The sequence below is a fragment of the Vulpes vulpes genome, chromosome 8, assembly GCF_048418805.1.
Source record: "Vulpes vulpes isolate BD-2025 chromosome 8, VulVul3, whole genome shotgun sequence".
NCBI lineage: Eukaryota > Metazoa > Chordata > Mammalia > Carnivora > Canidae > Vulpes > Vulpes vulpes.
Genome location: NC_132787.1, coordinates 9,763,616 through 9,779,557, shown reverse-complemented (window position 1 = coordinate 9,779,557; position 15,942 = coordinate 9,763,616). Strand labels below are relative to the sequence as shown.

General features: G+C 37.5%; 1 protein-coding gene across 1 annotated transcript in view; it reads left to right on the top strand.

The window, feature by feature from the left end:
* TMEM117 (transmembrane protein 117) overlaps window positions 1-9,503 on the top strand; it is a 234,379-nt gene extending 224,876 nt beyond the window's left edge. The window contains exon 8 of the mRNA XM_072767889.1: window positions 7,761-9,503. Coding sequence (XP_072623990.1) covers window positions 7,761-8,407 — 647 coding nt within the window. The 3' untranslated portion in view covers window positions 8,408-9,503. The remainder of the gene's footprint in view (window positions 1-7,760) is intronic.
* Window positions 9,504-15,942: the final 6,439 nt, after the last annotated feature.

Below are 15,942 nucleotides of genomic sequence, written 5' to 3'. Positions count from 1 at the left end.
TTTTACCTGAAGCTTTTCCTTTCGGAGCCCTTCCAGAGTTTGTGATTCCTTTTTAATTCAAAAACATTAGGTAGCCTGAGAGGGGGCTCTTGCATTATTTATCCACTATTCTGAGTTCTCTACTGTTCTGAGTCAAGAAGGAGAAAGCCAAGGGTGGAAAAAAAAAAAAAAAAAAACAACTCTCTCCCAATGAAGAGCTCTGTGTGTAGAGTGTTATCTGACACTGATGAGTTCCCATTGACATTTTAAAAGCATTTAGGATTTGGGTATTTTCTAATCCTGATTCCATGCTAGTTTTATTTATGCATTTCAGAAATGACTTGAATTGTTGCATCTGTTTAGCTCATCTGGATCCCCCTTGACAGATGGTTTGCTGCAGTGTGTATGAGCTTTCATTTTTATAAGCTGGGCTGCAGCTTATAAAAATAAATCATCTCTATCCAAGGGTGTGTTAAAATATTTTTTTTTCTGGGAATTTTGACTTCAGTAACAAAGGGAATAAATAGTCATTAGGTCACATTGATGCTTTTGGCCCAAGCCCATTGTTCTTCTCTTAAACATAAATGCTAAATGCAACCGTGTAATTATCTCCTCTGGCCTCTTCCCTTTTACCTATGAGGTGAGTGCAAAGATGGATTCAAAATGTGATGTACTAAGTCTCTGGAGGCAAGAGAGGAATGGCCTCTCAATTCACTCTCGGAAGCTCCTCTGAGTCCTATTAATGCCAATCCCGGTGGAAGCTCTGCCATCTGTCATCCCAGCCAGACAAAGGAAGTGTCCCATTGGTGGCCATCATCTGAGTAAATTAGGAGGGGGTGGGGGAAAGGCCAGAAGGAAGGCCTGTGCATCTGTGAGGAGAGAATTCACACTGTTGGCACGATGATGCCCACGGGAACCCTTTTGGCAAAAATGGAAAATGTAGAAGTAAACAAACCTCCATAGCGTCTGTGTCCTATTTCAGTTTCCTGAGCGGTGTGAGGGCACAGGTGCTTTACAATGGCAGGAGTGTGGAAAGTAATGAATAAAACCCCTCCATTTATTTCCATAGGTGCATGATTTCTGGCAAATGAGTTCCCAGAGATTGGTTTTTAAAGAGCTCTCCTGTGTCAGCCGGATCGTGGGAAGTGCTAGGGAGGGCAGGCCAGTGGTTCATCCAGAAGAATATTCCGTCTGGCAAAATTAACAAGGGGCTTGTTATAGGGAAATAGGATGCATCCTGTTCACCATGACAGTCTCCAAAGATCATGAATTTATCCAAAGTTCACAAGGACCTCTTGCTCTTCTCTCAGTTGTGAATTTTTTTTTAAGCCTTTCCTGAAGCAATTTCTATTTTCAACACATTTATACAGCTCTAAGAGTTAACTATGTTTATTTCTACATAAAGCAGCAATTCCTCATACTTGTCCAAAACTCATCTTCTTCAAGGCCATGGTTGCTTTGCCCCATAGCCTGTCAGCCCTTGCTGCCCCTGAGCTGGTCGGCCGTATCCAATCTAAGGTGTTCTGTGTTTATTTGTGCATATATGAGGATTTTTGTAAGAAAATTCACACACTCTTCAGGATTGGTCTTTGCAGCCAGAAGAGAGACTTGAAATAGATAATGAATCATCATCTTTGAGATATGAATATTTTGCTTTTCCCAATTTTCCAGATTTTATCTGATGTTTGCAGCATCCTAGAATTCACCAGATCATTGTGACACATGTCTTTTTTTTTTTTTTTTTTTGACACATGTCTTTGATTTGAAAGACTGTAACTTTATTCCTTGTATTTGTCTGGACACATCATCTCAGGGGTTTACCTATTTTCTGAATTCATAGGTGTCTAAAACTAAGTTAGAATCTGGGGAATACAGAAATAAACATGACACAATTCCATAATCTCAAGAAAGTCAGAGTCTGATGGTCACCTAATTCAGTAGAACCCTAGGGCTTTCCCTTCTCCTTTTATCATCACAAGTTTCTACCTCTGCTCATCATGTTGGATTATGTCCCACTTAGGAAATGACAATGACAAGAGAGGCACTTAGAGAAGCTATATTCATTTGCTTTTAAGTCTTAAAAGGAAACTCTACTAACTCTCAAATAGCTCTTATTAATTCATAAATTTTTAAGTAAATATTTTCAATTTACTAAATGTCCTCCTTATGACCCAAGCACTTAATGTGGTTTTCAGATATCCCTAAATTACCTGGGGGTTACTTGAAGAGATGCTAACTCAGTGAGCCCTGTTTTCACTGCTCATGTCTGGAATGAAAGGACACTGAATATGGCCAAAAAGCCTATTACAACAAACTGTTATTTCTTTGATTATCCAGCATTTATCTTTTTTCAAGGCCATGGTTGCTTGTTATCCCATATGGATTTTATTTTTTATTTATTTATTTATTTTTTTTCCATATGGATTTTAAAAGGTTTTGCGGAGCATGACTATTTCATGTAACTGCACTGGATGCCAGAGTCTGGCCAAGTGGTGGCATTCATTTGGTATAACGATGCCCACAGCACAGCTCAATCTCAATGCTAAATGGCAACTCTCCTGAGTAAAATAATAATAATAATATTATTATTATTATAATTGCATATTTGAATAATGAAGGGCTTATTATATGGTGGAAATATCAGCACTTAATACTCTTTTATCCTTAGTTGAAAAAATTACATTTCTCCCCCAAATTGTTGTCATTTCCTATGCTAAGTGATGGTGATATTTAATGAAGAATCCTTTTAAAACCAACAAGCCCAGGTTTCTATAATCTCCCACAATGTAAAAAGATAAAATTATCATTATAATATCATTTTTGACAATCAGTAGGATTCATTAAAGGCACAAAATACAAGAAAGAGGTAATCCCACCAACACCATGCAGTGATTTCTCATTAAAGGAGACAGTGAGATATTTCTGGAGGACATTAATAGAAATAATGTATGGATTCTTACCCTCCCTGCTTGCTGATTTACATTATGCTATGCGGTTGGAACAACAGGGGGAAATGCGAAATCTCTCCTATGATTAATGCTGAAATACCAAACCTCTTGTTATGGTTGATTGTACGTTCACAACAACACACTTGGGAAATGGCAAGAGAGTACTTCTATTCCTCTTTGTGTCTGATATCCTTTCCATGTGGGTCATTTCAGGGACTCAAATTTATCTTTTATGGTAAATAGTTGTTTCTCAGAATATACAGGGGTTTTTTTTAAAGGAAAGCTTTCTCTGCGTGAAAATCGTGTATTCCATCTTTTTTGCTCTAATGGTGAGATTTCCTGGCCCATCATAAAACGTTAAGGTTTAGGTAATGTTTATTTCACAGACTCGTCAAAGAGATTTTTAGGGCTGGGGAGAAATCATACAGCTCAGCTCCCTCACTTTATAGACCGGAACAGTGGGGTTGAGTTGTGTCACATGATTTTGCTTTCCGCTTTGCCACATCTCATCTCATAGGGCAACAGTAATTTTTAAAGAGGAGAAGGCCCTACAAAAGTAACAAAACACTGTGTAGCAAAGTAGAAGGAAGGATGTGGAATAAAAGACAAGCATCCTTCCTCTGTGCAAATGCATAAGTAGACCAGCGGTTTATGTCAGGTGAGCTGGAAATAAACAAAAAATAAGAAGAGCCATTTCTTCTGTATTTTTTACCAGCTTCCAAGTTTGAGCTGACTGGCTTTGACAGGGGGATAGGAGAGGTAGAGACAGTGCTACAGCCACAGAAAAAAAAAGAAATATTATGTCAGTAGGGAGCCTCTCTTACTCTCTCCTCTCCCCTCTGCACTTTCCACCCCAACGTGGCCTGTCTGCTGTGGGTGGAGAGGTGGAGACACTATTTCCTGGCCTTTTGCTTCAAAGTTTGTGTATATAAATGACCTATTCTCAGGACCATTCTTCTGTAAGTTGTAGACAAATGATCAATTGCTAAGAATTTTCAACATGTTAAATATGCTGATTTCACAAAGCCTGTTTACATAGAACTACACACTGAGTCCTCCCAGACAACTGGTCCAGTTATATCTACCCAAGGATGTCAGTGCTCAGTGATTCATGCTGTTTTATCCAAACTGGGACATTTGGTCACATTTAGGATGTATCTTTGTTACAAAGTTACATGCTCTTCTCTCCCTCGAGCACCAAGATCCTATACCAACTGGACTGAAGACATAGAGGAAAGAAATTATAGAAATCATACTCCCCCACCTTTTTGGAAAATTTAATATACTTCAGAGAACTTTGAAATACTACTTCTCACTTTGTCCTCACAATAATCCTTTGAGGTAGTTATGTTGTTATTTTTCTCCATTTCACCAAATAAAAAACTGAATTCACAGAGCTAATAAGTAGAAGGATTGGGAGGAAGAGGACAGACTCCTAGAACTAGAAGTCATCCGGTTCAGTTTCTGCAATTTGAAAATTAAAAAAAAAAAAAAAAATTGAGGCCTGGAGAGGTTAAACAGGTAACCCCAAGTTGTATTATTTAAGCTAAGTGTTGGGATGAGCTTCGTCTGCTGATAGCCACCTGCAGTTCTCCCTCTCACGGATTGGTGAAGCTGTGTGTGAGAGGGGTGATGATGCCCATTAAATGATGCCCGGCAGCACATTTTTAACTTGCTTCTCCCACCATCTCATCCAAATATTCAGACTCCACGTCACATGAGAAATAACATAAAGTGATTCTTTAGTGTTACAGTTTAGTGGCCGAACTCACCCAGCACCATTCGACTTAGGTAGTGGAAAAAAATAATGTAGAAATTTTGGGGAAAATCTCCTCCTATCCTCAGGGTTTCTTTTTAGTTTGATGGATGTACCTTCGCTTCAATTCTAATACTCTGATTTTTATCTTTTTCTGTTGTCTAGTAACATTGTCTGAGCATCTTTTCCCACCAGAAAAGCACCCTCCAAGCTCACTGAGCATTCTTTTCTTCTCCCTGATTCTGTGTTGCTGCTTATCGTTGGTTTCTGACATCCTGTTACCTTAGATACAGGGACCACTTTATGAGAGTCTGCCCTATTCGTGAGTTAATAAAAATGACCTGGAGAGAGTAGAGGTTTCTCCAAAGGACCTTCGTGAATCAAGAAGGTGATGGTCAGTCATACAAACCCAAGGACCTTTCTTCCTCACCATCTAGTCTGTCTTCACAGCACATGTAGTTTATAGCAAGAGAATAAGTATGAATCTCCTGCAACAGAGAAGCACCCAAAGCCCCTCTCGCAACTTGCTTTCCATCATCGAAGCCACCAACTATTGCCTCTTTAATACTAGGTGAGAAGCCCAGGACTTTTCCAATTCTCTTGTCGCTCATTCCTCTCTGGCTTTCTCTTCCTACAATATTCTCTATTATTTTCTTTCCCTCTCCTTTCATGTCACCTCATCTTTTTCTGTATGCTATTTTTATCTGCAGCATAATAAAAACATAAACTACAAAAATTGCACCACTCTCCAGACTGTTCTCTGTCCTTCTTTTCTTTCAAGGACCACATGAATTGCTACTTCCTCCAAAATCCTTCCTGCAGAAATAAGCCCTCAGTTTCCCCAACATCTTCTGCATTTGTAGTTTATATCACTCATTTGGCACCTCTCCAGTGTGGCCTCCTTTTTTTTTTTTATTATTGATCTGTTGTTGCTACTGTTCTGTTTCCCCAACAAGATGATGAGTTCTGGGCAGCCCGGGTGGCTCAGTGGTTGAGCATCTGCCTTCAGCCCTGGGTGTGATCCTGCGGTCCTGGGATCAAGTCCCACGTCGGGCTTCCTGCGTGGAGCCTGCTTCTCCCTCTGCCTCTGTCTCTGCCTCTTTGTGTGTGTGTGTGTGTCTCTCATCAGTAAATAAATGAAATCTTAAAAAAAAAAAAAAAAAAAAGATGCTGAGTTCTTCCCTGGAAGGCAGAAAGGTCTGTTCAGCAGCCATTAAGGCATCCTACCACAGAGTCTATTATGAGCACAATAAATATTCGGTAATAATGCTCACCTTTGGATTTGATTGAATTTCTCTGGTTTGAGCTTTCTTTACTTGTTTTATGGTTGATCCTTAGTAAGAATCTGTTTTAGTTCTGGATATGACTCCAGGAGAACAGGAGTGGTTAGAACTGAACAATGCCAGATGTTATAAATGGTTTATCATATATGGAAACAACATTCCCAATGTTTCAATTTACTCTCTAGTGCGGGTGTGTGAAATAAAACATTCTGGCAAGAGTTTCCATTACAAAGATTTTAACAGTCGTATAGCTGAACAATTTCAGGACAGGCTGAGTTATAATTTCCCTTCAGAGAGTTTACATAAATACTCTTGATAGAGAAGAATTGTACCTTCCCATGCAAATGCAGACATTATCATGGCTTAGGCAAAGCTTTGATGTTAATAATGGTAACAATTATTGGTTTTTATTATGTACCAGGCACTGTGTTTAGTATCTAATAATTTTATGAAATACTAACCGCTTTAATAAGTACTATTATTATTTTCTGCATGTGAGGAAACTGAGATTTAAGAAATTTAAATAACTAGCCCAAGATCACATAGCTAGTAAGTTTTGAAGCCAGGATTAAAACCCCTTAATTTTGCATAAGGTGGGAATGTAAATGTGTAACAATGATGATAAAACACTTTCCTAAACTCTTCACAAAGTTATATTTTTATAGAGCTATATATTCTGTTAGAATACATATTGCGAAATTCATTTCTACCATTCTTGGTTTAGTAAGTTTGACCAAGATTCTATCTCTCTCTTGTCCCAAGAGTTCTATAATCATATGAAGCCAGAATTTAGTGACGTACAATATTCTATCTTCAAATACAAAATAAAATAATTTTGACATACTATATAATATTTATAACTAAAGCTTTTAGAACCTGTTAAATGTTTCACCTAATTTGCTACGGCAAACCTATGAGGTGAGTATTACTACGTTATGATACACTTGATACTGTAAAGTTTGCAATAAATTGTGATTATAATAAAAATTATGATGGAATCTAGTATCCCTTGAAAATTTCCCCATATTCTTTTCATTTGCAGATGTAAAGATATCATTAGATAATATGTCTCTAAGCAATGTCTTACTTGTATAAAAATTTTAAATACTACAAAGAAATTGTAGTAGTTACAATTTCTCCAAATCAGGTCTTCCAGAGCAGTTTGTCAGCTTTGGTTGTATTTATATGTCTGATAAATGGATTCTGTTCAATGAGCATTCGATGCAATTATTTTCAAAGTCTTGAATGCTCGAGAATTATTGATCTGAATCACATCAACTAATGGTTTAATCAACAGGTCACCTACAAACAGCAATGTGAATTCAATTGATATACTGCTGTGTTTGCATTGCAAAATGATTTATTTCTTGCCTACACGTAATTACAAAGCTGTAAGAGATGTTCAATCATATGTTAGACTTTTCTAAGAATTTCATTACAACTTTGTTTTTAAACATTAACTGAAATGTTCTAGAGAATAACTTACATGAAACCAAATTTGAGTATAGCTGTGGCGCCTGTAAAACAAAGAGGCTTAATCTGGTTAGTGTAAGTAGCATAAGTTATTGACTCTGGGACCAACAGTCACATTTTCGTGTGTCTGGAATACATTTAAGAATCCTTTGCCAATTCACTTAATGGCAGACTAGCACTCTCAAAAAATTGCTAGCAGGCCTAAAACATTAACAGTTAATCCTTGTACACCATTATCTCCATTTTATTGGGGAAAACCCTATTGCAATTTTATAGGTATTTGACTAAAATGCAGTATTTCTTTCTCTTTTTTTAATGCAGGTAAATGGTTTAACTATGGAATTATCTTTCTTGTCTTGATTTTGGATCTTAATATGTGGAAGAACCAGATATTTTATAAGCCTCATGAATATGGACAGTACATTGGCCCAGGGCAGAAGATATATACAGTGAAAGACTCAGAAAGTTTAAAGGATTTGAACAGAACCAAACTTTCCTGGGAATGGAGGTCCAATCACACTAACCCTCAGACTAATAAAACATATGTTGAGGGAGATATGTTCTTACACAGCAGGTTCATAGGGGCTAGCCTTGATGTCAAGTGTCTGGCTTTTGTTCCAAGTTTAATAGCTTTTGTGTGGTTTGGATTCTTCATTTGGTTCTTTGGACGGTTTCTGAAAAACGAGCAAGGCATGGAGAATCAAGACAAAACTTACACTCGCATGAAAAGAAAATCACCATCAGAACACAGCAAGGACATGGGAATCACTCGAGAAAACACGCAGGCCTCGGTGGAAGACCCACTGAGTGACCCGCCCTTGGTTTGCATCAGGTCCGACTTGAACGAGATTGTCTACAAGTCTTCCCACCTAACGTCAGAAAACTTGAGCTCTCACTTGAACGAATCTACCAGCGCGACAGAAGCTGATCCAGACCCAACAACTTCTAAAAGTTCACCTAGGAACTAGATTCACTTACTTGGAGATAGCACAAAAAGCTTGAGTGTAACTTTAAAAAAGTTAGTCTTTCCTTTTGTAAATGTAAAGTTTACGTAGTGTTAGGTAAAGAAACACAAACAATGCCACAACGGTGCTCAACATGCTTTTTCTAGGACTCATTGTTTTCTATTTGTATTATAATACACGTGCCTACTGTACATCTAATGGTCCTCTAGAGATTGCTTTACACAATTGCACAAGCTATTTACTGACTTTACAGCATAGTAGAAGATTAGCTGATTACCCGTGTATCTGATGTTCAACCATAGTGGTGCCTTGAGACATTAAACTGTTTTTAACTGTACCAGAACTGAAGTGTGGGACAGTCCTCGAACCTACTTCACATGAGGTTTTTTTGTATACAATTATTTTGATCTACGCTTGATGTCTTAGCAGGAAACAGATATGGCCAAGATATGGCTTAGGAAGTATCTCTGGTTTCCTATTCAGCAGTGGAGTCGGTGGGTGACTTTGACCGCAGGATTGCACAGAGAGGCATGGTGATTACCTTTGAATTTGTTTTGGCTATCTGCCAAATACAAATACAGATTCAAAATTCGGTAATAGGAGAACGATAATCCAGCATGGGTCACTACTTGTGAAATGTGGCTTTCTCCAACCAGTAATTGCAATTAGATGATAATACCTAATTATGTTTTCCTAATTAAAGATAAATTGCTACTTGATTAAAAATCCTGCCCTTCACCTATGGGAACAAAGGTTAAGAGGCGCAGTTGGGTGAACTCTCAAATTTATTGGCATTTACACAAAGCGCTAGAAATCCAAGGAATTGAAGTTTTAATCATGTGAGGGTTGTACAGCCTACTATCTACAATATTTGTACATCTTTCTGTAAATACGGCTCTGGACATTGAAAATTGAAAAACATATGCCAACCCTGAATAAGGGAACTCCTCTAAAAATCATGCAGCAAAACCGTGTGAGGTAGAAAAAGATGTGCATGAAAGACTACTTAGTAGCTTGTTTTGTGTGTGCATTTTTTTGTTTTTTGGGTTTTTTTTTAAGAATTAAACATCACCCATTAATAAATATGAATTATATATCACTCATTATGTGATGTAGTTTTTTGTTTGTAATAAAGGGAGTCATCTGTATCTTAGTTTAACAACAGCCCATTTAATTTTTTTAACTTGATGCCAGATGAGGTAAAAAAAAAAAAATACACCCAACATGCTTTTAATTTTGTTCCATAAATTGTGGCTACGTGTTCTTGAGGGGGTTGGGGAAGATCACTTTTAAGGCAAAATTATTTTCCTGTCACATACTGACATAGCTGTATTTTGTCTTTATGATTTTAAATATCTCTCTTGTTTTGATCTATCTGCTTTTAAGCTTGCAGCATGCTGAATTTAGCATGCATAATAGAACTATGCATTTATTTGTCACTTGAGAGCCAGCTTTAATAAACATCTTCCTACAATTGTTTTACTAAGTAATTGGAATGATGCCCCTGCTGTTTCTTTTACCTTTAATAGCCATGCCTGGTGTTACTTAGAATCATAAATATCTCTGACACTAAAAATGCAGAGATCAAGCTCACTATAGTAACCCATTGACCATACTCTCCAAAGAAACTTACCACCTTATTGTTTATATGTGGTAACATTGGCCATTGCCAAATTTGCATAGTAAAAAACATTCAACTTTTGACTCTAGGACAAGTAAATACTAGCACCTAGGACTTTCTCTCTCTATATATATTTATTCTGAAAATCATTGTCGTATAGAATGAAGAAGGAAGTTGCTTTACAAAGTGGATGTTCATGATCAGTATGCAGTCCTTATTGAAAATATTACAATTTTTAGGTGGATTTTAAGGAAAAAGTGGCTCAATGATGTAATCTAATTAGCAGAAGATGGAAAAAAATAACCTTAGAGCACACATGCCTCTATGTTTCTAGGGATTGACTAGAGAAGCTGGCTATCAGCTGATATGAAAATATACCTCTAAAGTTTCCCTAAGTTTTAGTAACAAACAGAATAATTTCCAGTAATGACATTTTTTTTTTCAGCAATGGCAATTTAATGGCATTTAAAAGACCCAAACCTTTGAAGGCTTCCAATAGTTATGTATACCAATCTTGACATATTTATCTACCCATACGTCTTCTTCCTTCATTTGCTACCTCTTTTAGATGGCACATCGGATCTGCACTTATACCAACTAAGGATTAGCAAGTAAAATAAAAGCCAACATCATATGTACTCATGTTTAGTCTTGAATCCTGAGTCATATACCAATTGACTATGACTCTACAGAGCTTTTTGAATACCAGACCTTTTGAACTATCAAGGGCATTACCCCAAAAATGTGTAGTAAGTCCAGAAAAGGAAGAGTTAAAAAAAGGATTAAAAAATCACTAACCATAGATTCTAAAGAAAGCCTAACAAATGTGATGCCTTAATTGCAGTGATGCTTAAGGACTGTAAACAATTATATTTCTACTGTTCAGTAATTACAGTATTTTCTTTCATGCAGTGCAGAATTTGTACTGATTTGACACAATTTTAGTATCCTACGTTATAGAGTACTTCATTAGTAGTTTAAATGGAAAATTAAATAAACACTATGAATTTATGCCTGATAATATATGCCTAGACATAAATCTCATCACCACATGCCCGTTTATATTATATAACCATACTTAGTTATCTCATACTCTCCCCATGCTGGCCACTTATCATGCTCACTTATCTTTTAGCACAGCTAAAATCACCAGTGAATCCTATTAGAAATGTTAAGAATTATTTCTTCTCCATTTGCCCAAAGAGTCATTCAGGCACAAAATCTCCTTTTACTTTTATAGCATCAGATTTTGCAACAAGTTATTCCCACAAGCATTACCAGCTGACAGGACAGTGTCAAAGAAGTGCAACACAGACATTCAGATCTGAGGGTGAGAGCCAATACCGCTGTCATATCTCACAACTGGTCCCTATAAGCAATTCTGGTACATTATTTGCCTACCCTGTGCATCACCAACACAACCCAATTTGGAACATGGGAAAAGGTAATGCTAATAGATCACTCTTAGCTGTCCCTGTAACTGGTGACTCATGATGCCAACTGAATTCTCTTTCACCTAAGACTTCAGCACCCCATCATTGCTTATCACCTCTCTGTCCTCACTCCGAATTAATACTATCTTAAATTAAAACTCTTGGCTATGCATGCACAATCCAGGTATTAAGTGGTGGAGAGCAAGTCAATTACTTTTGCCACAGGCAAACTGGCACTTTTTTCATTTATCCACATTTTTAAACATACTTATGTGCATATGGTTGTGATTAATGGGAGCTGGTATAGATAAGAGAATCAAGAATATTCTGAATATTCTTGAATATAAATATTCATTCATATGAATATTTGAATATTTGGCTTACTACCATTCAGATTATACTAGAATATTTGGTTTACTACCATTCAGATTATACTAGAGAATATTTGGTTTACTACCATTCAGATTATACTAGAACAGAATTATAATCTAAACAAGTACTCAGAAGTTTAAATGTATTTGTAGCTCACAAGTCACTCTTATTGAAGATAACTAGAAAAAGAGGTGGATATTTATAATGGAAAGAGAGGGATTCCTGGGTGGCGCAGCGGTTTGGCGCCTGTCTTTGGCCCAGGGCGCGATCCTGAAGACCTGGGATGGAATCCCACGTCGGCCTCCCGGTGCATGAAGCCTGCTTCTCCCTCTGCCTGTGTCTCTGCCTCTCTCTCTCTCTCTCTCTGTGTGTGACTATCATAAATAAATAAAGATTTTTAAAAAAGAAAAAAATCATTTAAAAATTTAAAAAAAATATATAATGGAAAGAGAAGGTTAGGCAGATGGTGGAACATGAATGGAAGTTGCTGCCATGAAGTCTTGGAAATGAAAAAATGGCAGTTTGAGTGTGAATGGGCTTTAAAGCTCTGGGCCAAGGAGGGAGGCCTTTGTAGAAGGAACTTCAGCATAAAGGTATCGTGACTCCAATACTCCTACCTCATAGGAGTCCTAACAGGACTCAAGAACAGATGTTCATCATAGTTGAGGGGGTCACACAAAAGGTTGGTTGGTTGGTTGATTGGTTGGTTTCTTAAACATTGTAGCACTCATATTCTCTGTGTCTGCCCCCAGGAGATTGGTGAGATCTGGGAGAGGGGATGTGGGATCCATGAAACAAAAGAGATGGGTATCCAGAGAGACTGGAACATACTTGATGGAAGAACAAAGATGGGGGCAAAATCTGTTTGTAAGCATTTTATCAGCGTACAAAAGTTGACATCTTGTAAACAAAGGTGTCTTACAGATGCTTTACGATAAACAGTCTTTTAGTAAACAAAAATTAGACAGTATTATTACTAATTTAATGTGTGTAACATATCACAGGTATTGTTTTAATTTAGTGTGAGGAATGCTATTTTACTTCACAGAATCTAAAACACATAAAAAGCATTTCACAGGTTTACTTCCAACCTCTATCCTCCAGCATGATTTTTCATAAGGGTTTTAAGCTCCTTTACATCAACTAATTGTACTATTGAGCTTTCTAGGGACTTACCTGCACGATTGAGAAGGACGACTACAACTTACAATTGAGAACGACAGCAACAAAACGAATGTATGGATGCTCCTTACCCTAATAAATGTTTTCATTCTATCCAAATTCTTTGCTCAATCCTCCTATGAATAAGACTGCCAATTTGAATATTTTCTACATGCAAATAAATTATGCCATTTAATCCTCACATTAACCACTGAAGGTAAATAGGGTTAATTTTACTTAACAGATGATAAAAACTAAGGCTTGGAGAAGCTTATTAATTTGCCCAAGGTTACAATGCTGGCAAATACAGTTAAGATTTGAACTCAGATTTGTCTGACTCCAAGGCCCCATTATTTTCCATTATAATCCTTCATTAAGATCCATTTAAACTATCGTATCCATTTCAAACAGGATCTTTTGGTGACATAAAGAACATTGTAAAACTGTTCAGATGCTTGATTTCTAGCAATTCTTATCTCTCAAAAATCTAAGTTAAATAACTTCTAACAGGTGTCTACATGCAATTTACAAGTTATATCTTCTGATTGAAACAGATAAGGTTGAGTTAAATGACAGAAGCCTTCAGTTCATTGCCAGGTGTTCTGATTTAAACTACATTTATAAAACCACAACACAGATTTGTCCTGACACAATTTCCAGCATTGGAAATGGCTTATTTCATATCTCACTTTTCTTAGGGGAGGGGAAAGAACTGACTTCTTTTGAACATATCCCCAGGCAAATGTCAGGGTTGGAGATAGGTATGAATATTAAAACAGGGGAAAAATGATTTGTTAATGAACAGATTTAGAAAGCATAATTTGAATATGGGCTCTAGAAAGAAGTATATTTTGAAGGAACTATCCAAAATTTATTATTTTTTAAAAAGTCTTTATCAAGGAAAGAAAGCTGTATTGTGATAGGACAAGTACTGACTTTGAAAACACGTCCCTCATACACTGTAAGTCTTAGTTTCTTATCCCCGAAATGGGAATACCTCACAGAGTTTTGAAGAGGATGAACTAAAACTATATGGGGAAGAATTCTGTGAACTGCAGTAAGTTGTGCAGATGTGAGGTAATATCACAGGTGTGGGCACCAGTCCCCTCAGTGCTCACCTTTCAATGGAGCCTACTCGGTTCACCTTCACCAGCACCTCTTGGCCAGTGCTGCCATTGAACATGGTCAGGCTATTTGCTCCCAATTTTCTGTCTCTCTGTAATTGTTATGAACTCTACAAACTGCAATGTTAACACACCTGACTTTTAACAGAAGTTTAGATTCCTTAGTTTAAACCATGTGGCTGAAAGTTGTCTGAAATCAATGGCCGTAATCCCTTGGAGCTGTTGGGCCAAACTTATTCCTCAAGGTTTTCTCTGCTCTAGCGTTCTTAAATTATTTCCTTCCTTTTATGATTGCTTTAGCAGCTTCTCTTATCAGGACTTTCTCATCGTGCCAGTAATCCTCCACCTTTCATAAATCCTGAAGTGTCTTCAGCATTTCAACGAGAGCCAACACACACACCTGAGCCCTGCACTTCAGAATCTTCCTAGCTGTATTTAGATGCAGTCAAGGAAGCCTCTTCTAAACCAGGTTGTCACTCCAGCCTTGCCTTTTAGGAAGAACCTACCTTCATATACCATAGAATCCAGACAATGCCTCAGCCGTACCATGGTCATTTAAAGAATGATATTTTAAAACAGTATTGTGGTTTTTCCATTCAGCTTATAGATTTATTTGCTTTGAATACCTTATTTTTTTAACTGGGTAGTCCAGCTGACTTCCACCTAACCACACAGAAAAAGATCTGCACTTAAAAATAGTCACTCTTGGGCAGCTCTGGAGGCCCAGTGGTTTAGCATCGCCTTCAGCCCAGGGCATGATCCTGGAGACCCAGGATTGAGACCCACATCGTGCTCCCTGCATGGAGCCTGCTTCTCCCTCTCCCTGTGTCTCTGCCCCCCTCTCTCTCTCTCTCTCTCTCTCTCTCTCTCTGTGTGTCTCTCATGAATAAATAAAATCTTTAAAAAAATAGTCACTCTTCACTGAAACAAAATGTGTAAGATGAGACAAAGAGCAATAACCAATTCAGGAAAGACAACTCTAACAATTACTATTCAGATTTGATGATGATTAAATTACTATAAAATTGCCTTTGAACAAATTATAATGCTCTTGAATTTGAAGAGCAAGAGTTAGGGTTTCTGATATGCCAGAAAACTGGAAGGCTTTATCATTTGCATATCCTGTGATCTCTGGTGAAAATAGATTGTATCTGCTTTGTGTCTCATGGGTCTACTCTCCTCCTCTCTGTCATTATTACTTACTGCCATGCAGAGATTTCATCATCTCTTCCTAGGATAACTGCAGTGTGGTCTTAACTGGTCTCCCTGACTCTCACTTTGTCCAGTGTAATCCATTCTTTTTACTTGTATCAGAAAAATCTTCCTAAAGTCTAAATCTGAACACATTACTTCATTCTTTCATTGACCACTTAATGCTCACCAGTGGTTTTTAATAATATTGTCTACAACTCCAAATTCCTAGTGGCTTAACACAAAATTTCCTTTCTTGCTCATGCTGCAATTGAACTGGGTGTCCCCCAGGTGGCTTTCCACTCAGCAACTTGAGGTTTCAGACATATTCCAACAAGTGGTTCCTTGACCTCTGGGATCTTAGTTTTCTGTGTATCCAGTTGGAAGGAGAGAAGGTGAGGAAGATCCTATAGGAAGTTGTGGAGACATATCTGGAAGTGACATACATCACATACATACATACAACTTGAGGAAGTAGGTTCATTACTTGCAGTCCACTGGCCAGAATTCTGCTGCAGGTCCTGCATAACTGCAAAGGATGGCAGAAAATGCCAGTCAGCTCTGGCCCATAAAGAACAGGGAACAATTCAGAGAATTTCTAGTCAAAAGAGTATTTACAAAACATATATCCAATCA